The 24,436-nt window shown below is 38.3% G+C and overlaps 1 protein-coding gene across 1 annotated transcript in view; it reads left to right on the top strand.

Annotated features, from left to right (window-relative positions):
* The window catches only part of LOC131054234 (uncharacterized), a 139,789-nt gene that overhangs the window by 42,851 nt on the left and 72,502 nt on the right, over window positions 1-24,436 (top strand). The window contains exons 4-5 of the mRNA XM_057988692.2: window positions 19,382-19,623; window positions 19,772-20,015. Of these exons, the coding sequence (XP_057844675.1) occupies window positions 19,382-19,623; window positions 19,772-20,015 (486 nt within the window). The remainder of the gene's footprint in view (window positions 1-19,381; window positions 19,624-19,771; window positions 20,016-24,436) is intronic.

Genomic DNA, 24,436 nt, shown 5'->3' with positions numbered 1-24,436 from the left:
AACTCTAATAGTATTACATTATTCAAGGTGTATGTGAAGATAATCTTCCCAGCTACAATGTCAGACCTTAAAGAGCAAGAAAATAGCCTATTCGTTCTAAAGCGCGTATTCATTTTATTCCCCTTTGACCATTTCAAGATTCTTAAACCATAATGCTATGGAGAAGCTAAGGACAAACCTGAATGGTAGGCTATCGTGCAAATTGAAAGATTCATACCTAAAAGCTGATAGAGATGCCTATAGTTAAAACACCCATACGCTGCAAAAGTGTGTACAAAATCAAAAGTAGTTAATGTTACCTTTGGACAAGTACAAAGCTCATCTTGTTGTGAATGGCTCCCACCAAGTGGAGATAGACTATAAGGAGACTTTCCAACAACAAATAGGATCAAATTTAGGTTGCTTCTCTCCATGGCATCCCAATCTAGTTAAATGGTGCATTAGACAGATGTGAGGAGCACATTCTTGAACAAAGATTTAAATAAGGTCTACATGATGCAGCCAAAACAATGATAAACATCCTAAATATTTAAAATTCAATGGAATTTTTTCTGACCTAAATCTCTATATAAAAAGTGAAGGTGACTGGAGAGAGCAAATTTGGGTGGCCTCCTCTCCCCTTCCTATAAATCTCATCTATTTGGGGTGCTGTTGTGACCTTTTCACACATCGCCCCATTGCAAACGAGGACCCTCTCTTTTCCTGCTTTCCGCGTTGGTTAGTTTAAGGTTTTGGCAGCATGGTGGGGAATTGTGAAGTTTCCCGTGCTCGAGTCTCGGAATTTCGATCATGCCTATTGTTGTTTAGGGTTTTTGAAGTTATAGGATCAAGCGTGTAAAATTGAGATTTTAAATGATCCTAATTTTGTCTAGGTGTAGACCTTTTGAGCGTTAACGTGTTTCTGAACATCCGCGTCGGCGAGTTTTAAAGTGCTAAGGTGTTTCGGGACCTTTTGGAGTTGTTTTCTCACTCCTAGGAAGTTATTCAAGTTGATTTTGCACTTTATCCCGATAGGTTTCCTTTTGTTTCGCTCAAATTTTGGTGAATTTGCGTAAGTCCAGATGAGTTTTATTGAGTTTTGTAGTTTCCTAGTGATTTTGAGTGGAAAAATCATCATTTTCTGGATGAAAGTCCATATTCTAAGGGTTAAAAGGTCAAAATTCCACACTAGAGGTGCTTTTCCTCTCACATTCCTGACTACCCATGATTTTCTCCCACTCAAAATCCAGACTGGACATGGATTTCCCCTGGAGTCGCCTTGGCTGGGAGATTGCAGTCAGACGCTTTCAGACCTGAGTTGTGACGCCATTATTGAGATTTCTTACCTCCATTGCTGGCTGGAAAATCGATTTTCAGACATACATTTTATTTCCAGCCCATTTCCATCTAGAGCAATTTTGCCTAGAGGCTGATTGGAGGCATTTTTCAGTGCATTTTCAGAGCTATTCATTGCTGTTGCAGGTCTGAAACTTCATTGTAGGGCAGCTGTCCTAAAAAAACTCCATTTCCAGCCACTTGTCATTTTTGGCGATCTTGTTTGGAAGGCATTTTTTGATCATTTTTAGGGATTTTTAGTACTTTGCAAGGTGCTGGTAAGTCTGAAACAATTCATTTCAGAGTTGTCCTCAGAAAATATTCTTTTTACCAGCCATAATTACATTCTTGGGATTGATTGTTTTCACCATTGAAGTCGATTTTCATCAAGTTTGTGCACATTTGGGTGATTGCAATGTATTTTAGAGAGTAATTTGTGAAGTTGCAAGTTGTCTTCAGATTTGCTGGCAGCCATTGTTGACTTCACAAGGTGTCTTCAGACATAGTTTTGTGTGAAAACACAACCTTTCGCACCTTTCCTTAGTCATTGTTTGATCCGGTATACTCCTTTGCACTCTAATTTGAATATAATTTCTAAGTATAAGGAGGTGTTTTCAGACTTTGGTCTGAAAATTGTTAATTTCAATGAATTTCATGAGGGTTTTATACCCTAACCTTGTCACATTTTGCATTCAATTGTTGAAATATATTTAGAATGTGGATTATTTTCTTGATTTCCATACTCAAACTTGTCTAAATCATTAGGAAATCAGAAATTTTGTCAGGAATATTTTCCGAAGTTCTAACTTCTAGTTTCGTACAGGTACGATGTCGAAGTCCGAACTCAAGGAAAGGAGAGAACAATAGAAGATAGTTGAGACTGGATTCTATCCAGAATCCAAGATGTCATCTAGAAGGAAGGAGGTTACGGACACGAACATGCATTTCCTGAACATGAGCCAGATGCGATAGCGGATGTTTGGAATTGGGAACCAGATTCCTTCCCCAACTTATGTGAACATTATTAAGAGTGGCATTTATCAGGCCCCTGGATTTCCACAATCCATATAGTACAATGAGCTTATCCTGGAGTGTGCATGATGTTATGATCCTCGCTCTCGAATGATCAAGACTCCTAAGGTTGCCATCATTACCTACCTTGCTGAGGATGTGATTGCTTAGGTGTTTGGAATTCCACGAGGAGCCGACATAAAAGATATAACTAAGGATGAATATGAAGACTGATATAAGAAGAAGATGGATGCGTGCAAGACTGTAGTAAACAAGGAGTGGATGATCGAGCCTAGGACTCATCATTCCAGGGCTCCCAAGACACTCATGTGCACAAACTTCAAAGAGGAATATAGTGATTTAGTATTCCTACTTAACCGAGTGATGGGGATGCCGCAAGGTGCAATATATGATGGATGGATGTTCTATTTCATCCAAGATTGTCTAAAAGGAACATTGATAAATTGGTCTAGAATCATAAGTGACAATCTGAATTTTGAGTTGAGGAATGTGGAGCGGTCCAGATCATTCGCGATGACTTCCTATTTGGTGTACCTGCTTGTACGATTTGTTACATACAAGGGATTGATATGCAGAGGTGAAGTCGGGAATGGACAAGGACAATTCCAGAGTTATGAGTGCTATCCACATCGGAACATGTATCAAATTGAAGATTACAAGAGAGTGAATGATGTATTCACAATGTACTTAACATGAATGTTGCAAGGTGGAGTCCACAGGAGGTTGTCCAAGGAGGCAACGAAGCTGGTAGAGAAATATGGATCGTGGTATATACAATTTCCCACTTTCACATACCTTAGGATTCATGGATTTCAATCCAAACCCTACAGGCTTCCTAGGTATCCTTCTGATTGGGCGATCTTGTTGGAAGTGGTGAGACAACTTCTGGAGTTTGATTCCATCTAGAAGGAAAAGCACAGAATGGGGATGTCATTTCTTATTTCAGTTGGGAAGACATCAGAGGTTTGCCAATCCGCCTTAGCAGCTAGCACAACAAGTGAGGAACTTGCATTCTATTGATTTGTAACATACAAGAGAAGAGAAAGGTTTGATCCAGATAAGAAACTTGGAAGGATCAGGGGAGAAAAGTTCATCCACAAGGTAGACATAGAAGATTATTGGGCCAACCTGATGGACGAGCAATTAGTAAAGAGAAGAATGTGGTCTAGAATGTTAGCGGATTTCATGAGGAAGTCTGGACTTTTCCTCATTCCTGACCAAGTGTTAGATGACAGTGATCGTATGCATCCACAATATGAAAATGAAATGAAAAAGACGATTCTATTGCCTAATTGGTCAGAACCAGAAGAAATAGATTTGAAAGTATTGATGAGAGAGGTCTTGAGTTTCTCTTGAGCATGGGTGGATATTCAAATGAATAGATTAGTTGATATGGGTGTTACCTTCACTTATGAAAAGATGAAACCGGAGGAATCCTCTTCCGAAGATGATCAAAGGACTATCAGTGATATCAGGATTCATGCGGATGAGGAGAGTCAAGCTCCCAAGAGAAGGAAGAACACACTAGGAGAAGTCAAGGCTAGAGGGAAGAAGATTGAGGACGTTAAGAAGAAGAAGAAGCAAGAGACTATCATTCCTTCACCACCCCTCAGTGTCTCATCAATCAAGGAATTTGAAGTGCCAGAACAAAACAAGGGGGCTGAGCAATGTTCCAACATAGTGATATTAGCAGAGAATATTCATGATTTACATTCCACAACGACATCTGCTCCACCTAATGAGGATGATGATCAGTCGGGATCCCCTACTGCCCTTTTGGAGGTTAGTTTGGGAAAGAATGTATACGATTTGACCAGGGATAATCCTGATGATGATGATGATGATGTTATCTCGGCATTGAGAGGGCTTGATCGAGAGATGTGTCTCGATGATGGTATGGAGATGGCCGCTATTCCTGATTGGCTGATGAGGAGTATGGAGAAAAGTAAGAAAATGATAGAGGCACAACCTATTGATGACATTGATGACTACTTAGCTAGAAGCAATAAGGAGAAAGAGCCTAAGAGAGCTGAGATTTTGTCACACATAGCTAGAGATGAGACAAGAATGAGGGTTGCGCAGGTGGCTGTTCCCATTGGAGGTGTGACGACGGACATTGCTTCTCCCATGGATTTCCAGATTACTTCAGTTGCCTTTGGTCGTACTACAAGAGAGTAGGAATTTCAGGAGGTTGGTGATAACCTCAAGGCTATCAGTGCGAGATTGGATAGAGAAATTGAAGAAAAAGAGAAGTTTAAAGAAGAGAATATTAGACTTAGATAGTACATCACATGGATAAGGCATGAGAATCCCACCCTTATTTCCCCTATTGCAATTGATCGTGGACTACATTCACATTATGAGGCAGCGAGAGATACACTCTCGGAGGTGGAGAAATGAATTGAAAATGCAAAGAGACAGGCGGATGATTTCCTTACTCAGTTTGTCTAGGCATTTGACAGGACAATAGGGCTCATATTCATAATATAGTATTTGAAGGAAGTTTGGGAAGAATTCAAACCTATCCAGGAAAAGACTATTCCATGCCTCAGAGCTTTGAAGAAGATTCCTAAGTCCACGTTGATCATGGAGAATGTTGTGCACAATGGAGATAGATACGATTTCCATGACTGGTATTGTTCATTAGCCATGAAGAAATCAACTTATGAGAGCACACAACTTGTGCAGAGATGGAAGGATCAATTCGTGATATTTAGTTGAAGATCTTTGCCTCAATTGAGGAGTTATTGGGGGTTGATGTCAATGAAGCCAATGGTTTACACTTACCAAAATTAAGAGACAAAATGAAATTCATGTATTTCAATCAGTTGGACTCTTTGAAGAAGAGTTAGATAGATGATTTGGTCTCTTTGTTGATTCATGTTCATAATTCGCAAAAGCTTATGCCAGATTGGGAGAACACTTTGGATGCTTGCTCTCGGATGCATTGGACGTGATTGATTTACAGGAGGATACATTACCCAACATTTCCATGGAGGAGTTAGATTCTGTATTGGCTAGATTCTTGGAGTATGCTAGGAGAGAGAGAGATGCAGGGCAAAATCTTCTAGAAGATTCCCTATTTGATGACTAGGTATCTTTCTATTGGGCCATATGTTGGTGGCTTCATTTTTGATGTAAACCCTAATCAGAGCAACTCTAGGGTTTTGTTGGCATGATCTTGGCCCTTTGATTTAGTTTTAATCTTGGCCATCCATTTTGTAAGAGACTCTATATATACCTCATTGCCTCTCATTTGTAAGAGAGTTTTTGTAGAATTGTTGGTATATGCTGTAGCTTTTGAATATAAATCATTGTTCGACTTGATGGTGATTTTGTCTTTCAAGTGCTGGTTTGCATTCAAGGTTCTCAATTCCTCCAAGTTAGATTAGAATTTGCTCTCATGTTTGTTAGATCAAATGAAAGAATTGTTGAGTATATTTGTGTGGAATCTATGAATCCATACCACTAGCCTCTTGCTGATTGTAAGTGCACCTTGCGTGGTCAAATGGAAATTTATGCAAACTTAACTTCGATTATTGCATATCCATTGTTATGCATCAACTTGGATGGTCTCAATGTTTGATGGTAATGATTTGAAAATCTATAAGTATACCCTAGATGATTGCACTAAGCTCGTGTCAAAATCTGTTCGACTTGATGGTGAGACCTTGCCTAGTTTGATTCCATTGAATTTGTTCATCATTTCCTACATTCCTAGGCTTAGAATAGATTTCCTGAACCCTATTCCCTTTTGCCATTTTTTTTAGTAAGTCTTGTTAGAATTAAGTTCAAAACTACATTGCCATATCTTAAGTTATCAGCACACCCATTCCACATCCATGATAATTGTTGGTGTCCTCTTCTAGTTCAAAATTTTGGTCTTCCATGGTGAATACCCATCAATTAAATCTTGGGCTTCCGTACATGGTTCTCTGCTTCTTACTTTCTTTCTCTCCATTTAGAAGGAGTTCCACAATTAGCTTTTGTCATCTTGCTCACCAATTGAGAAATAGTAAGAATTTTTGTGGATGCTAATTGATTAGCTTTCTCCTTTGTGCTTTCTAACTCTTGCATTTCTTCAGTGTTGGCTCCATTCAAAAGCCCACCTTCAGTAATAGGAGGAAATGAATCTTCAACTAAACTTCATCCTTGGCCTTCAAGTGATCCCTATATAATTGTTGGCTCTCTTCCATGCCAGTGGTAGGAGAAGAAGACCACTTAGCCAAAAAATGCCATGGTTTTGCCAAACAAAATTTGCCTCTGTGGTGCTTGAGTTTTTGAAACTACTCATGGAAATTAAATGTGCATGAGCCCAAATGATTTGAAGAGGACCACTTCATTGTCTTGTGTGTAAGGAAGCTAAGGTAACACAACTACTTCGTACACTAATCTTGAGAGGAGGGTTATGCAAAACTTTTTCAGATCTTTACGACAGTTACAAAAATTAAATAGAAATAAGCATAAATTGCATTCATACCACAACAAAGTGATTTATGTGGCAATGCCTAGCTGCAATACAATGCCCTCATAAAATAAGGTTGCCATCTAGCACAAACAAAGCCAACATAATCTCTACCATCAGATATGTGACCTAATGATGAATGGTTGAGATTTGCAATAATATAATATACATAAAATATTCCCCTCAAACCCTACAAGGGGGGTACCCCCCTTGCAACTCTCTGTGGTCAACTATCCGCAATAACCTTTTACAATTGCGAGGTTGAGACACCATTTTTATAACATTATGTCCTAATTGATTGCACTAGGAGCATCTGAAAGGCAACTACTTGAAATTGATAAATTGGATCCAAGACCGAAAGAAGTAAAAATTGCCCAAAATTAATATTAATTGCATAATGCCATTGGTTGTGACTTCTTCCTCGAAAAATTGTAGTCAATATTTTTGACCAATTTTCCCCTCCAATCATGATTAAAATGTGTTTAAATCACACGAATCAAGTTTGCTACAATTTTTACTAATTTTTAATGATTTTTCTTATCGCTTTGTGATTTTTTTTGGAGGATCAAGGTTTTAGATGTCAATATCACTTTGCTGGACAAATTATGCATTGTTTGTTTCGTGTTTGGAAAGCTTTTTACATGTCTAGATGTGGGTTAGGGTAGATATTGGCAGTGCCAAATTCTTCATTTATTTGTGACTTCAACTACAACCAACACATTTATTGTTAGGCAAAGATAAACTCAGGTAAATAACATTGTTGGTCTAGGTTCAAAGTTTTAGTTTTTTGTCTACCCTTGACTTTTAGTTGTGTTGGGTTTTATATTGCTTTTGCCTAGAGCTTTTTCCTATTGTCTCTTAAGGCTTTTCAAATTCCTATTTTGCTTAGTATCATTTTTGAACATTGATTTTTTTATTTCGATCCGTGCAAAACATGCTATCATTTAACCTTTATATTTTTCAGTTATTTGTTTCTGTTTTTGTCTATATTTTATTGGGAATCTCCCATATGCTTCTTCATTCACCTACAACGAGAATCATCCCCAAACACAACATGGCAATTTTAGTTTGTTAATTACAAGAGGCATAGTCAAATTAAAAATTAGCTATCTAATTTTTAAAATAATATTTTGCATAGTGTTGACAAAGCTTGCACGTGTAGTTGCTTTCATGAGGGAATCATAATATTAATGTGAATACTTTGCAGTGATTACTAGTTGTGCATGAATATGAAGGTAATCAATCTCACAATAATTTTAACGTTTTTGACCAACTTTGAAGAGCTTATCAAACATTCTAGTTTGTGGTTAGAGATAAGAGGAAGTGCCATTTTTTATGATTGCACAACTTGATCACATTTAATGCTTGTTCTTACAAGAGTCATAATTTGTCGACTTAGGTTAATGTGACAATTGAAATAGAAAATTAAAAGGGTAGAAGAAAATGAAAATGTTGAGTATGTGATGTTGCACCTATCATGTATGCAAAACTAAGCCCGAGACATTGAAAAGCCCATTGAAAGTTAAGATACTTTATGTAACTTGTTATGTTTGCCAATGAAACCTTAAGAAGTCCTATATACCCATCAATGCTTCCACAAACTCAATGGTACAAAATTCAAACATAAGTATTCTTTGAATCTTTAAACAAGCTACAGTATTATGTAATGAACAAAACATAAAAATGCTCCACTCTTCTTCTCATTCGATATTCTTAGATTTTTTAAAGATTTTAGCTACCCAAAATTATGAGGTAGACTAGATAGCTTTGGACAATCTATTATATTCAACTCCGTTAAATTGCTTAGTTGACCGAAGGTGTTTGTAAGGTTCTTTAACACCTCACAATTCATAAAATTAGGATTAGTTTTCTATTAATCATAAACTCAACCATATTCATTTAAATTATGAAAAGTAATCAAATCATAACATTATTGTGTACACACACACAACCTTAACCCCATCCTAAATGCTATTTTTTTCAGTGTCTAGGGTTAAGAGGGTGAATGTTTTTTTTCTTTGCGTAATCGGTTCTTATTCAATTTGAACATGAAAGAATGAATTCAAATGTTTTAATAGATTTGGTCATCATGCTGCGTGAGAGACTTTGTGTGGGTACATTGCATGTTAATCTTGGGTACAACCAAAGTCAAATGCAATTTTTGTTTGAATGATGTCAATGGAAGCATATATTTGCTTCAAATGGCATTTAGTAAAGGAGGAAAGACTTGACACAATTGCGTAGAGTGCCTTACAGGTGTAACTTATGAGGCAAAGTAGGCTCTTCAAGCAATTTTTGATGGTAAGGCTAAATGGGCAAGAAATTTCACAAGAGTGGCTTCTAAATCTACATATGATAGGGGCAATCCTTTGGATGAGGTATTCGGTGCACAAGAGCCTTTGAAGGAGTCTCAATCAACACTAACTATTACAGTATGTGACCTAAACATAGGTGGAGGAATCATTAATTCTTACTTTGCACCTCATATTGTACCAGTACAAACCATTTTGGAGAGTACAAGACCGAAAAATGTTTGTGAATAGGTGAAGAAAGAGATTGCAAATTTTTGGATCTACCCTAGCATAATCTACCATGTTGCTAGGTCTCCATATTGGAAAGGTGTGGTGGATGCTATTGCAATTGTAGGTCTTGGGTTCAAAGATGTAGTATAGGATGTTAACAAACATCATTTAGAGTGGGCAAAGATTGAATGCACCATAATGTTACATGGGTGGAGAGATAGAAGGAACCAAGCTCTTATCAACTTTCTTATCTCTTGTCATATTGGCATGACCTTTTTGAAATTGTGGATGCATCATATAAGATTGAAATTTGTAGCTTCATTGTTTAACGAGGTTGTCATGGATGTAGGGCTACCAACTGTTGCTTGTGTTGCTGCTAAGTGACTACTAATGGACAAGTATCTCATTAAGTTCATTCACTCATTGTGGCACACAACCTTGATCTAACCCTAGAGAACATTGGAATTATTGAATGATTAAGGAGGCATTAAAGAATGCTTGCATTGTATCCAAGTTCATTTACAATCATGCGAGGGTGTTGTGTACAATGCACTCCTTCAAAGAGGTCAAGGAGCTAGTTTGACTAAGGTGACTAGATTTGCTACACACTTCCTTGCTTTCTAGAGTCTTTGCTAGAAAAAAATAAATTTGAAGTGAGCGTTTGTTTTAGATGATTGGTTGGAATCTAGCATCACAAATCAAAGAGATGGGAAAATAGTGGTAGAGTACATTTTCTTTTGTGAGTTTTCGGAATGTGGCTAAATACGTTGTAGAATTTTTAGAGCCTTTATAAGTTTTGAGACTAGTGTATGTGGAGAAATCCCCTCTTGGTCATTTGTATGAGACCATGGATAGGACGAAGGAGTTGATGAGGGATAGGATGGAAAATAATAAGGATAGTTACATGCCATAATGGGAGATAGTCTATAGGAGATGGGATGAACAACTGCATTGCACTTTTAGTGCTGTTCGATGCTATTTAAATCCAATGTTCTATATCTTCTCATTCAAAGATGATGTTAAGTTCACATAGGGCCTATGCAAGTGCATGGAGAAAATGCGTCAACATCATTGAATGCAGTTATGGTAGATTTGTCAATATACAAGTATGTAAGGTTTTTTTTTTTTAAGTATGGCTGTCTTGCAAGGTAGGAAAACCTTCAAACCAAGTAGGCTCCATAAATTTTTGTGCAGTGGTGGAATATTTGTGGCCAAAATGCCAAAAATCTTCAATGGATGGCAATGAATGAATGTTTTTTAATAACGTCCACGAGGCCAAACAGCCTATGGGACCCACGGATAGCTAGCAAAGAAGGCATGCAAAGTTTGGCCAAATCCAAACTGTTAAACCTCTTTCTCCTTCTCCTTCTGCGTCTTGGATCTTCTACTGTGCAACTTGATTAGGAAATCTGCAACTCTTGGTATCTTTTCTTCGTCAAATAAACTACTTAAGGTGTTCACATTTAGTGTCTCAACATACTTAGTCCGAATGTCACTGTAGGCTAGGCACTCCATGATGTAATGCCATTCAGCCTCCACCACCCCTTGCGTGCAATATCTACACCTTCTATCTTCCCATTCTTGTTTGGGTATCATCCATCTCCCAGTTTCACATCTAAGTTGATGTGAGCTGGTCCTTATTTGAGAAATTAGCATTTTTGCCTTCCACTTTATGTCCATTCCTATGTAGTTCTTTTGTGTATGGTCATGTGTAGGATTGAAGTGTTTGATATAGTATTCTTTTTTCCTCCCCAACTGACCTGCCCATAGACTTTCTTTGAATTTTTCTTGTACGTATTTTTTTATTTCTCCATTATTATTCAGACAGTCTTGTAGGTTAATACTCCATTTATTCTTCCATTTAATGTTTTGTTTCATCCATGTGCTCTTCCTTCTATCTAACTTCTCCCTTGCTGCCATTTTTGGCCAGTGATGTATCTCCATGTTTTCTAACCTCCTTAAGTAGCTTAGCAATCGGAACATAGCTGATGCCTAAATAGGGAAAGCCCCCGCCTCCGCTAGGACAATCTCATATGGGATAGATGATTTAATCTTGAGACTAGTTGTAATTAAATGCTTTTGTAATCTCTCTATTTGCCTCCATTTCCTTGTTGAAGTGCTGCTGCCCCATACCTCACATCCGTACAATACCACCGAAACCACATGAAGCCCAAAAAGAGTTTTCTTAGTTTTCCAATCCCATAGTTCTGCCCTTCTGCATCTATTTTGGAGTGAGCATAAGGCTTTCCATCTTCCTTGGATCCTTTTTGTTCTACATGTTTCCCAGTTGAGTTTATTGTGGAAATCTAGGCCAAGGTTTTTATATTCATTGACCACTTGCAAGGTATTTCCCTCAAAGACAAATTCTCTATGGACCTTCTTTCTTTTCAAGGTAAAGATCATGACCTTGGTTTTGCTAGTGTTCACTTGCATCCTGCCTCTTGGCAAAATTGTTCTAGAGCCTTTAGTGTTCTTTCAAATCTTGTGTTGTTTTTGCCATTAAAACAAGGTCATCAGCATATAAAAGCAGCTTGATTACATAGTTGGTCAGATGAACTCCCCCACCTCCAAACTTGTCTATCCATTCCTCTAACTTGTCAATGTATAGCCCAAATAGGGTAGGAGATAATGGGCAGCCTTGCTTGACCCCAATGTCGCTTCTAAAACATTCTGATAGTCCCTGTTTTGTTCGTAACTTAGTCCAAACTTGGTCATACAATCTATGAACAGCAGCTCTATATTGTACTGGAATTTCCAACTCTTCCATTCTACTCCACAATTTGCCTCTAGGTACCATGTCAAAAGCTTTTTTGAAATCCATAAAACAGCAAAAGACTTCCCCTCCTTGTTTATCCCATACCTTCTCAATCAAATATCTGAGTGTTATGCAATGATCAATGGTAGAATACTTTGGTCTAAAGCCCGCTTGCCCATTTGCTCTCTTTCCCTACTTTTCAGCCCGACTGTTGATTCGCCTTTCTATCATGCTCCCAAAAAGTTTACCGAAGAGAGGATTGATCATTATAGTGCGGTAATTTGAGGGGTTATTGATGTCACCACTTTTGAGCAAAGGGATGACCACACTAGTTGACCAATTTGTTGGAAATCCATTTTGGATGACTCCAATGAATATTCTTTTGATGTGAGGCGTGAAGATTTCTAATCCCCACCTTAAATATTCTTCTTGTATGCCATCTAGGTCTCGAGCTTTACCCACTGCAAGTTTTCTAATTCCTTCTTTAATATTGTCTGAGGAGAAGAGTTTACTTCTTGATCTGATCATTGAAGGGCTATCTTTGTCTTGATCTCTCTCATATAGCTGCTTTGCATATTCTAGCCATTGAAGATTTGTGATATTATTTTCTTTGCTTGTGTCTCTTTGTTGCAACTCTTTCCAAAGGCCCCTTGGATTTTGTCTCCCAAGCTTAATCAATTCTTTTCTTCTTGTTTGCATGTACTCCTCTTTTTTCATTCTCACTGGTTTTGTATATTCCTTGTTGTTACCTCGTATTTTGACCATTTTCTTTGTTGCCTGACATTCTTCATCATACCATGGGTTTGCGGGGAAGCTATTCTTATTGTCCTTTTTAGGTCTAGACCTTTTGCACGAGTTGAGAGCCCTGAGAATTATTGATGTCAACTTTACGCTATCGATCATTTCCTTGTTTGAATTGACCAACCCATTGACACCCTCTTCTTGCAGCTGTTTTTTGAGCATTGTTTGAAAGATTTCTTGATTTTCATGTGTCAAGAGGATAACTCCTTGAGCGACCTCCTTCTTTTCTAATTGTTGCATCTCCTTTTGATGTTGATTGTCTTTTTGCATGCCAATCTTAACATATATTGGGCTGTGATCTGATTTCATTTCTATGGGACAGTCCTTCACCACAATATCTTTTACACTCATCACAAGCTTCTTTGAGCTTATAACATAGTCCACTACACTCTGACCATTATAAGTGTGAGACGTAATGTTCCCTGAGCTCGGCCAAGCCTTTAAACCATAAGTGTGACACGCAATGTGCATATAGATCGACTTTCAAGCATACTGTTATCACAAAAGCTTGCACCCTTGCTGAGCTATCAACTCAGCAACCTTGTGAAAGACAAATAGAATTAAGCAGAGATGTCATATTTGAGGAAGATATAGCTATTAACAAAACAAGGAGTTCCATCACACCTGAAATCCCAACTAATTCCATTAATTTGGAAGAAGATTCTCTTTCTGAAACTAAGAGGGAGCATCCTGAGAATAACACCTTAGAACTTGAGAACACTACAACAGAGAATCCCAGGAAGAGACCACTATGGGCCACTAAAACAGTACAGGAAGCAGAATCCTTTGCAGCACCTAGAGGAACAGTTAGAGAAAGCAAAAGACCTTAAAAGTTTTCTAGCTATGTTACTCTAATGACAGACCTCATAAATGCTGAACCTTCAAATGCCGGAGAGGCTCTTAAACAACAAGCATGGAAGGATGCCATGATAGAGGAATATCAATCTATCTTAAAGAATGATGTGTGGAAAATTGTGCCTAGACCTAAAGGAAAATCAGTTGTATCTTCTAAATGGCTCTTTAAAATTAAGCATGTTGCTGATGGCAGTATAGAAAAACATAAGGCAACATTTGTTGCTCGAGGCTTCTCTCAGAAGGAAGGAATTGACTATGAAGAAACATTTGCACCTGTTGCACGATACACTTCTGTCAGAACAATCTTGGTTATAGCAGCATCTAAAGGATGGAAAGTTCATCAAATGGATGTAAAAACTGCATTTTTGAATGGAACAATTGAAGAAGAAGTATATCTAGAGCAACCTGAGGGATTTGAGGTAAATAATGCTAAAACACATGTATGCAAGTTAGAGAAAGCACTGTATGGATTAAAACAAGCTCCCAGAGCATGGTACGAAAGAATTGACAGTTACTTATTAGAGATAGGTTTCTCTAAAAACATTGCTGATCCAAACCTGTATTTCAAAATAATCAAAGGTGAAATGTTGATACTCATATTATATGTAGATGACTTATTAATTACAGGCGAAGATCATCTCATTGCAAAATGCAAACAGGAACTAGCTTCGGAGTTTGAGATGAAGGATTTAGGTCTACTCCATTATTTCCTTGGATTAGAAGTATGGCAAAAACCAGATGGTATTTATCTAAATCAAGGTAAATACACCATTGACATTCTGAAGAGATTTGGAATGATGAATTGTAAGCCAATGTCATCTCCTATGGAAACAAACCTACATAAACTAAAAGAAGCTATAGCAGATTCCAAATTTGCAGATCCAACATTATACAGACAGATTATTGGATCATTAATGTACCTAGTCAATACCAGACTTGATAAATGTTATGCAGTAAATGCACTCAGCCAACACATGGTTGAACCCAAAGAAATACATTTGGTTGTAGTAAAGCATATATTGAGATATCTACAAGGTACCTTGGACTATGGACTGCATTATGAACACACTGCATTGAACCTACATGGATACTCTGATTCAGACTAGGCTGGAAGCGTGATAGAGAGGAAGAGCCTTTCAGGATGCTGTTTCAGCTTAGGGTCAGCTATGGTATCTTGGATCTGCAGAAAACAATCTTCCGTAGCTCAGAGTTCCACAGAGGCTGAATATATAGCTGCATCCATGGCAGCTAAGGAAGCTGTATGGTTGAGGAAATTGATAGTAGGACTGTTTGGTGACAGTCTGAAGCCTACTATCATTCATTGTGACAATTAGAGCTGCATTAAACTTTCACTGAATCCAGTTTTTCATGATAGATCCAAGCACATTGAGATCCCATATCACTATGTAAGAGACATGACAGAGAGAAAGGTAATAAGACTGGAATATGTCAATACAGGAGATCAGACAGCTGACATTCTCACCAAACCCCTAGCAAGAGTGAAAATTGATCACTTCAGGAGGTATCTTGGTATGGTTAAAATGTAATTGATGTCTAAAATTTATGTAAACTTCTTGGTCATATATTTGAGTATATGAAGTATTTAACCTTTCCCTGTGTTCACTCCTAAAGGATGACGATTCTTTAGTTAATGAACACTTGTATTTTAACATTGTAAGGTGACGATCTTATAAATGTTTGAAAGATCATATAAACTGAAAATCAGACAATTTGAATATCAGTAATATGATAAGTTATAGTAGACATTATGTAAGCGGATTATTGTCAGTGCACATACTATAACAGGGATATCAAAGTGAGTATATCCTTAGTATCACAGGCTGATACTTAAAATTGGATATCAAAGTGAGTATATCCTTAGTATCACAGGATGATACTTAAAATTGGATATCAAAGTGAGTATATCCTGAGTATCACACGATGATACTTCACACCTAGGTGATGTAATTCTCATGAGATTAGTGGTGAGCTCAATTAAGTTTTAGGTCTATACTCCTAAGACTAAGAGGGAGTGTTAATTATAGTCTCAGTCGTAACACTCAGGAAAATAAATCTATCTCCTTATTTTATCAGCACACAGAAACTAAATCTGTCATTTGCGATTTAATTAAGATTAAATTTAGTTAGTATCAACTAACAAAAATTGCTATGATTAGTCAATGCATCGTTGAGCTTATTTAAGGAAATGATCGCCGGTGTAGAAGGATTGTGGCTCCACACAGGGGTCACGACCCAATGTGGAACCACGTGGTTCCACATAGGATTGCGACCCCCTGTGGAGGCACGATCCAATGGAAACAAAAGATATATATGCGCTAGCCTCTGCATTGAATAAAACAATTTTTAGGAGAAAACAATATACTGTGATCGGTAGTAAATATAATCATTTGCTTTTCATCTGCAGAGGCAAATTGATAAGACTAATAAAATCAGTTTTACATTCCTTATATCCTATGCTAAAACTTTTAAACTAGTTGTCTCAGAATTCTGATTGCTCAGAAAGTAATAACAGTCTATTTACATTTACACACTTTGTACTTATTATGAAGGTTGATTTTGTACAAAGTAGATTTTCATTGAGAAATGAAAAAATGTTAGCATCTAGTTTTTCGTTTTGATAGTTAAAAGTGGCGTTACAGGACCACTCTCAGATATATTAATATGAAAAATAAAATTTACTTAGAATTCGCCCCAATCTTCACTGGGCATAAAAACTGCTAATTTGATTCTACAAGAAACCTGGAAGGCTTTGTGTTACAAACTTGAAACCCATTTTCCTCATACAAAAGGATGTCTTTCCTGCAGGGCACCACCAAACCAATTATCTTCTAACATGAACTCAACCATATTCAGCTTTTTCCTCCATTACTCTGCCCATCTTTATTCTGTGGCATTCATATGTACAACTACCTCTGATTCTGTAATCCCTCCATTTATCTATACTTGGCTTTGGAGCCAAGTGAAGCTTCCTTACCATTCAGATAGTTTACTCGATTCTATCATCAAGGAAGTCCAAGGTCCAATGTTGGCAATTTGTATCTATTTCTTAGTTGGCTATTTTTTCTGCCACATTGTTTGACTTTCTATAAACATGAGAGGTACAAATATCCTTAAAGGAAGGAAGCTCCTCCCAAATAAGAGTAACATTATATTTAATTTCCAATTGGGAGTTGATTTACAATGAATGGCATTGATCAATATCAACGATTCACCTTTATGAATTTTAACCTTCTTTAATTTCCTACAAACATATATTCCCATCAATGCATCTTGGAATTCGTCTTCACTGTTGGTTCCATCTAGGAGCTGCTTAGCTGCCAGTGCCAAAATATTCCCATCATGATCTCTTGCTACATAACCTGCCCCTGAATACCTAGGGTTTCCCCGAGAAGCACCATCAAAATTTACTTTTACTCACTCCATTCAGGTGGAACCCATTGTGCATCTAATTTCCCTTTAGTGATTGAATTAACTCAGGATTCACGATATACTGGGGGTACATTGAGTTCCTTCCATTCTTTCTTCATTTCTCCATCCCAAAGCGAGAAGATACTATGCACTGAACTCCGATTTTTAGCAACATTGTTAACTACTTCTGTGATTGCTAATGCCAGTTTAACTGCTAAAACCTCCTTTGTCATTTCTTTCCTTAGATAATCTGTCTATTTCTCTCCTTCCACAGCTCCCATATGATTAAAGAGGGACAAGAAAACCATAAACTATTAAAAGTTCCTTTCCTATGCATTATTGGCCAGATACTGAAAAAAGAAAGTAGATTTTGAGTTAGTGGGAACTGTCAATTCTATTTCTTCATCACATATTTCCAACAATATTGTGCCATTTCACAACATATCAGCAAATGGTCCACTGACTCCTCCTTGCATATAATTCATCTTTGAGGACCAATAAACCCTATTTATGTCATCTATCCCCTGTTGAAATCCTGTTATAAAGTGCTGCCCAAGCAAAGATTCTGGCTTTTGGAAGACATTTCTTACTCCAACACAAATGAAGAGGCCAATCCTTTTTCTTAACTGCAGCTTCTGTTAACACTTAACAGATAACCAACTTTCACATTGTACATACCAGTTTAGCATGACACCATCTAATTATATCATCTTTGGAATTTGACATAACTTGTCGCATAGAAAGAATCCTATTTAGCCTCTCTTTGGTCATCTGGGAAATTCAAGTCTCTAAAGGATTTCCATTGCCATTATATTATCCCATTGTTTTTCAGCTTTTGCCAAATAGCAACAAAGATTGTTAACTTAAGCTCTTATAATGTATCTTTTTCATTAACCAAATCAGGGTACCTTGATAAGGAGTCATTTCCCTCCCACGAGTCCTCCCGAAAGGAAACCTTCTTCCCATTATTCACATCCCATGTAATATTGCCAGTGATTAAGTTTTGACATGCAACCATGAAATTCCAAATTGCAGATCCAGTCGGTGCATTACAAACTGTAAGTATTCTGTTTGAGTTAGATGAATCAAGATATTTATATTGTAAAATCCTTGCCCATTTCTGGTGCGGATCGCTATGCATATTCCAAACAAACTTTGGGCCCAAAGCTGTGTTTAATAATTCCAATTGCCAGAAATCCACACCCCCAGCCTCTTTGGGTTTGCAAATTTTTTTTGAAGTTATTAGAGGAATCCTTTTCTGTTCCGAGCTTCCATTCCAAGAATTGGTTCTCAGGTTTTGCTCTACTAAATCACCAATCTTGCTTGGCATCTTCAAGCAAGTCATTGTATAGATTATAAGTGCTGAGATAACTGATTTTAGCATTAGTATTCTTCCAACTGAGGACAGCCATTTCCCTGCCCAAGAATCCATTTTGGCACTACATTTAGACAAAAGTGACTCCCAAAAATTTGCTCTATATGCTCCAGAAAAAAGTGGAATCCTGAGAAACCTCCCAGGCAATTGGCTTGTCTTGAAACCAGGTATGGCAGCAATTTCTGTCTGCTTTCTTAAATCAGTATTAAAGAAGAAAATATCTGATTTTCTTCAATTCACCTTTTGTCTAGAAGCAAAGCTATATTTGTCTAAGGTTTTCTTGATCCTTCTTGCCTACCTTTTTTGTGCAACACCAAATAACATTGTGTAAGCAGCAAATTGCTGATGTGTAACTGGTTCTGCTCCATGGGCTATTCTAATTCGCTTCCAATTCCCTTTACCACTTTCAGCCTTGACTGGCGATATGAACATAAATGAGAATTCATGGTCTAAACTCTCATTTTTATTTGCTTTAAATATCTTTATGGTATTAAAATTTTAAAAAATCATGTTATTCTCTCTTTATTTTGTGCTTTCTATGTTTTTTGGAAATCCAAATATTTCTAAGTCCCAATTTTTTCTTGGTTAGATCTTCTAGTTAAAACTTCTTGATTCCAGCCATTCTTAGGCAGATAATTTTTTCTGCAACAATTTGCAGCTTAATCTTTACATGGAAGTTCTCTTTTTGATGCAAATGTAACACGTATGGAAACGTCTGATTTATTTGTTTCCAAATGAAACAGTTACGAAAAGAGTTTATGCTTTCAAATTTCTTCTAAATAGTAGTTGCTTTTGTATTCTTAGGATCTAATGATTATATATTTTATGAACAGGTTGAACATGTCAGAGCAGAAAGAAACTTACTGGCAGAAGTTGACAGTCATTGTATTGTAAAACTTTATTATTCTTTTCAAGATGCTGAGTATCTATATCTAATAATGGAATATTTGCCTGGAGGTGATATGATGACCCTTCTTATGAGAAAAGAGACGTTATCAGAGGATGTGGCTCGTTTCTATATTGCTCAGAGTGTACTTGCTATAGAATCTATACATAAGCATAATTACATACACAGGTATCAATTTGCTTGGAGCAAAACGTTGTTGGTTTCATTACTATCATGTCACTCTGTGAGGAAATCTGTTAAGCTGCACTTAAAAGACAGAAGCCAAATTTCTATTAGAGGTAGCGAATCGGATGATATTGTTTTATCATTTTTGCAGGGATATAAAACCAGATAACCTTCTTTTAGATAAAAAAGGTCATATGAAGCTATCAGATTTTGGCCTCTGCAAACCTCTGGATTGTACTACCCTATCCACTCTTCATGAAAATGAGGCTATGAATGATGATAATTTGAGGGAATCCATGGATATAGATGGATGCTTCCCCGATTCAAACATGGGGGGACCATGGAGGAGTCAGCGTGAACAACTTCAGCATTGGCAGCAGAATAGGAGGATGCTGGTATGTACTCTCTATTTGCTTTAAGTTATGGATATCTTATTTCATGTCAAAGTGAATTTTAGTTTACTTTTCACAAATTGTTCTAACAATCTGGTTGTTTAGAAATGCTTATTCATAATGAAACTAGATCTGAATGCAGAAATCTATTATTCTTCAAACCATTTTGATGTATTAATTCACAGAGGGGCCACTTAATGACTGAAGGATGGTCCACCAACTCTTAGGATGCCCATCCCTGGGAGGAAGGAGCAGTTGCTCCATCTGAATCTCCCAGTTGGGTGATTGTCAATATGGGTATGAAAGGACGGACATTATTTACATCTTTCTTTCTCTGGTGAATATGCAGCCTGAAAATTGCATAATTATATGAATGATCAATAATTTTGATGTTGTCATGACCCTGCCTTGATATCACACAATATATCAATGATAATCAGAAAATGCCTTACTAGTAAGACTGCCATTTTCTATCATGGATTGATTTTCCTATCTTAATCCGTCCTGCACATTTGGATCTCTTTCCTAGTTAGCAGTTTGTGAGATGAACGAATAGGGTGAGTTCTCAAACGATACGTGAACAAGAAGCACAAACAATGCGAGACACGCAATGGATTTCAAAGAATTGATTCAATATCAGAATGAGCAAGATGCTCATAAATAATACAAGGATATTTACAAAAATAGCAAGTTTCTAATAAGAAACTGCTGAGAAGATCGAAGACGATCTGACTAAAATAGAATATACACTATTGAGCATTAATACTAAAATTAACATATTTTAATATTCTATTACCCTCCCTTAATGCTCAATCTGTTAACTACACCTATAGACCCCCTGAATTTTACAAATTTATCAGGACCAAGGGGCTTGGTGAAGATGTTTGCTGGCTGCTCCGAGGTAGGAACATACAGCAACTGGATGGATCCGTCTTCAACCAGCTGTCGAATATAGTGACAATGCGTTTCCACATGCTTGGTTCTTTCATGGAAGACTGGATTCTTGGCGAGTTTGAGCACTCCCTGATTATCACAGAACAAGGGAGTAGGACCTGCCTGGGAGACATGCATATCTGCAAGCATTCGTCGAAGCCAAACCGCCTCACAAGATGCCTTAACTGCTCCCCGATACTCTGCTTCTGTCGAGGAGAGAGCCACTGCTTGCTGCTTCTTACTAGTCCATGTGACAGCACCAGATCCCAAACTAAACACATACCCTGCTGTAGACTTACGGTCATCAACCGAACCTGCCCAGTCAGAATCTGTGTAACCACTGAGTATAGGATCAGAACTCCGAGTGTACAGAAGTCCATAATCGGGAGTGCCACTCACATAACGCAGCACACGCTTCGCTGCTATCCAATGATCAGCCTTGGGAGCTGTCATGAAGCGTGAAATGTAGCTCACTGCAAAACTGATGTCAGGTCTAGTGGCAGTAAGATAGATGAGGCTGCCCACTAGTTGCCTGAACAGAGATTCATCCACAACTGGTGAGGATGACTGAGCTGAAAGTTTGAGCCCGGGTTCCATAGGAGTAGAGGCAGGTTTGCAATCCTGCATTCTGAACCTGTCCACAAGACTTCTGGCATACTTGGACTGAGAGAGAAAGATACTGTGCTTAGTCTGCCAGACTTCAACTCCTAAGCAGTAATGTAGAAGTCCCAAATCTGTCATATCAAAGGTGCGGCACAAATCCTTTTTGATCCCAGTGATCAAATGTGCTGAACTGCCAGTAATGATTAAGTCATCCACATAGACAACTACAAACAGAATATCATTACTAGAATGCTTGATATACAAGTTTGCATTAGATGGACTCTGCTGAAAACCATGATCTGTCAGATACTTATCAATTTTCATGTACCAAGCCCGAGGAGCTTGTTTCAGACCATAGAGTGCTTTGACTAGTCTACAGACCTTCTGTTCTTGACCAGCAACCTTGAATCCTGGGGGTTGCGTCATGTAGACTTCTTGCTGTAAGTCACCATTCAAAAAAGCACTCTTGACGTCCATCTGATGGACTTTCCAACTGAACTGGGCTGCCAAGGCAAGAACGAGCCGTATGGTACTCATTTTGGCTGTAGGAGCAAAAGTCTCCTCATAGTCAATGCCTTCTTTCTGTGAGAACCCACGAGCAACAAGGCGAGCCTTATACTTGTCTAAGGTTCCATCAGCTTTGTATTTTACTTTGTACACCCATTTGCAGCTAATGGGCTTCTTCCCTGAAGGAAGATCAAAAAGGGCCCAAGTGTGATTCTTCTGAAGACTTTGGAACTCAGCTTCCATAGCCTGTTCCCACTCAGGTATACCTTTAGCCTCTGAGTATGTCTGAGGCTCAAAAACACTGTGTATGTTAGCCATGAGAGGAAAATTGACTGTATGCTGTTGTTTGCTCTTATTACGGGAGGTTCTACCCTCAATGAGCTCAGTATCCTTGAGATCACCAATGGTCTTGGCCCACCATTTAGGCCGGAGAGTAGAAGTGCGAACATCTGGAGGAGCTGGAAGAGGCTCAGGATCAGGAACAGGAGCAGCAAGAGGAGGATTATTCTTTGGAGGGAACTCAGGTAGTGCATCATCGAAAATAGATTCTGCATCATCCCTCCCATCAGGCGAACCTAATGGAATAAGAACACTATGAGGCTGATCCTCAGAACTCTGCTCAGAAGAAGGTGACTGAAAGAATCCTCTGTCTTCATCAAATACAACATCACGACTGAAGATAAGACGTTCAGTGTCTATATCTATCAGTCTGTAGGCCTTATGGTGATCATTGTATCCTGTCATCATGAGTTTCTGACTTTTGGAATCCAACTTGGAGCGCTTAGCATCTAGAATCCAAACATAGGCAATAGAGCCAAAAACCTTCAGGTGGCTGATCTTAGGCTTCCGACCAGACCAAACCTCTTCTGGAGTCTTCCCCTTAACAGCCTGAGTAGGAGAACGGTTAAGAAGGTAGACAGCAGTAAACACTGCTTCAGCCCAATACTTATTCGGAACACTCCTGTGTTGTAACATAGAGCGAGCCATCTCAACAACCGTACGATTGCGACGCTCGACAACACTGTTTTGCTGAGGAGTGTAGGGTGTAGGCAACTGGCGTTTGATGCCATGGGTATCACAGAAGTTGGAGAATGCAAAAGAACAAAATTCCCCCCTGTTATCTGTCCTAAGAGTAATGATACTATGTCTAGACTCTTTTTCAACAAAGGACTTAAACTTCTGAAAGATACTAAATACATCTGATTTATGTTTAAGAAAGTACACCCACATCTTTCTACTAAAATCATCTACAATAAGCAAAAAGTATTTGCAACCAGTAACAGAAGATGTATTCATAGGACCACAAATATCAGCATGAAGTAATTGAAGTACCTTAGATGCGCGCCAAGACTTTCCATGTGGGAATGAAGTCCGATGCTGTTTGCCAGCTTGATAGGCGCCACATACTCCAAGATGCTGAGTCTGAATATCAGGTAACCCTGAGACAAGTCCCTCCCGAGATAGCTGAGAGAGGTACTGAATGTTGAGATGTCCATATCTCTGATGCCACAAAGTGCTAAGAGGAGAAACACGAGCTGCCAGAGCCACTTCAGGAGAATCACCAGTGTCAAGGAGCCTATATAGGCCATGATCCTCTAGACCAACAGCAATAGTAAGACGAGTCTCCCGATCAATGATGGAGCACTTGTGAGCACTGAACACCACTTCTAGTTGAGGAGAATTCCTCATAATCTGGCTGACAGAGAGCAGATTAAGTTCCATTCCAGGAACATAGTATACATTCAGAAAAAGGAGAGTCCTGCCACCAGACTGTATCTGAACAGTGCCTTTGCCAACAACTGTATACTCCTCACCTCCGCCAAATACAATGGAATCACTGAAAGGGGAGAAGTCTGTAAACCAATCACGCTGATGAGAAAAGTGACGTGATGCACCAAAGTCGATGTACCAAGCAGAAGACTTGGCATGATCTGAAGACCTCTTAGCCATAAAGGCATAAAAGGCAGACTCTTTCTGCTCGGAATGTTCAGCAACATGCGCCTTCTGGTGTGACCCTCCCTGCTTCTTTTGTTCAGAAGCGAGCCTCTGACGGCAATCTTTCTTCATATGGCCGTACTTGTGACAGTAATTGCACTGCACATTCTTCTTCTTAGCTCCATCCTGTGTCTGAGAAGAGCCTTTCTGCTGAGAAGACTGAGAGGACTGAAATTTGCCTTTATCCTTCTGAAAGGATTGAGCTGTGAAGGCATTTTCCGAAGAGACTGATGTAGTACCACTACCAAACTGCTGTTTCCAGCGATCCTGCTGTAGAAGTTTGGTGCACAATTCTGAAAACTTCAGATCAACATTAGTGGAAGTAATATTGAGGGTCTCAATGAAGTGTTCATACAATTTCGGAAGACTTTTCAGAGTGATTACTA

Source organism: Cryptomeria japonica, chromosome 10 (assembly GCF_030272615.1).
Source record: "Cryptomeria japonica chromosome 10, Sugi_1.0, whole genome shotgun sequence".
In the NCBI taxonomy this organism is placed as follows: Eukaryota; Viridiplantae; Streptophyta; class Pinopsida; order Cupressales; family Cupressaceae; genus Cryptomeria; species Cryptomeria japonica.
This window is presented reverse-complemented; position numbering and strand designations above follow the sequence as displayed.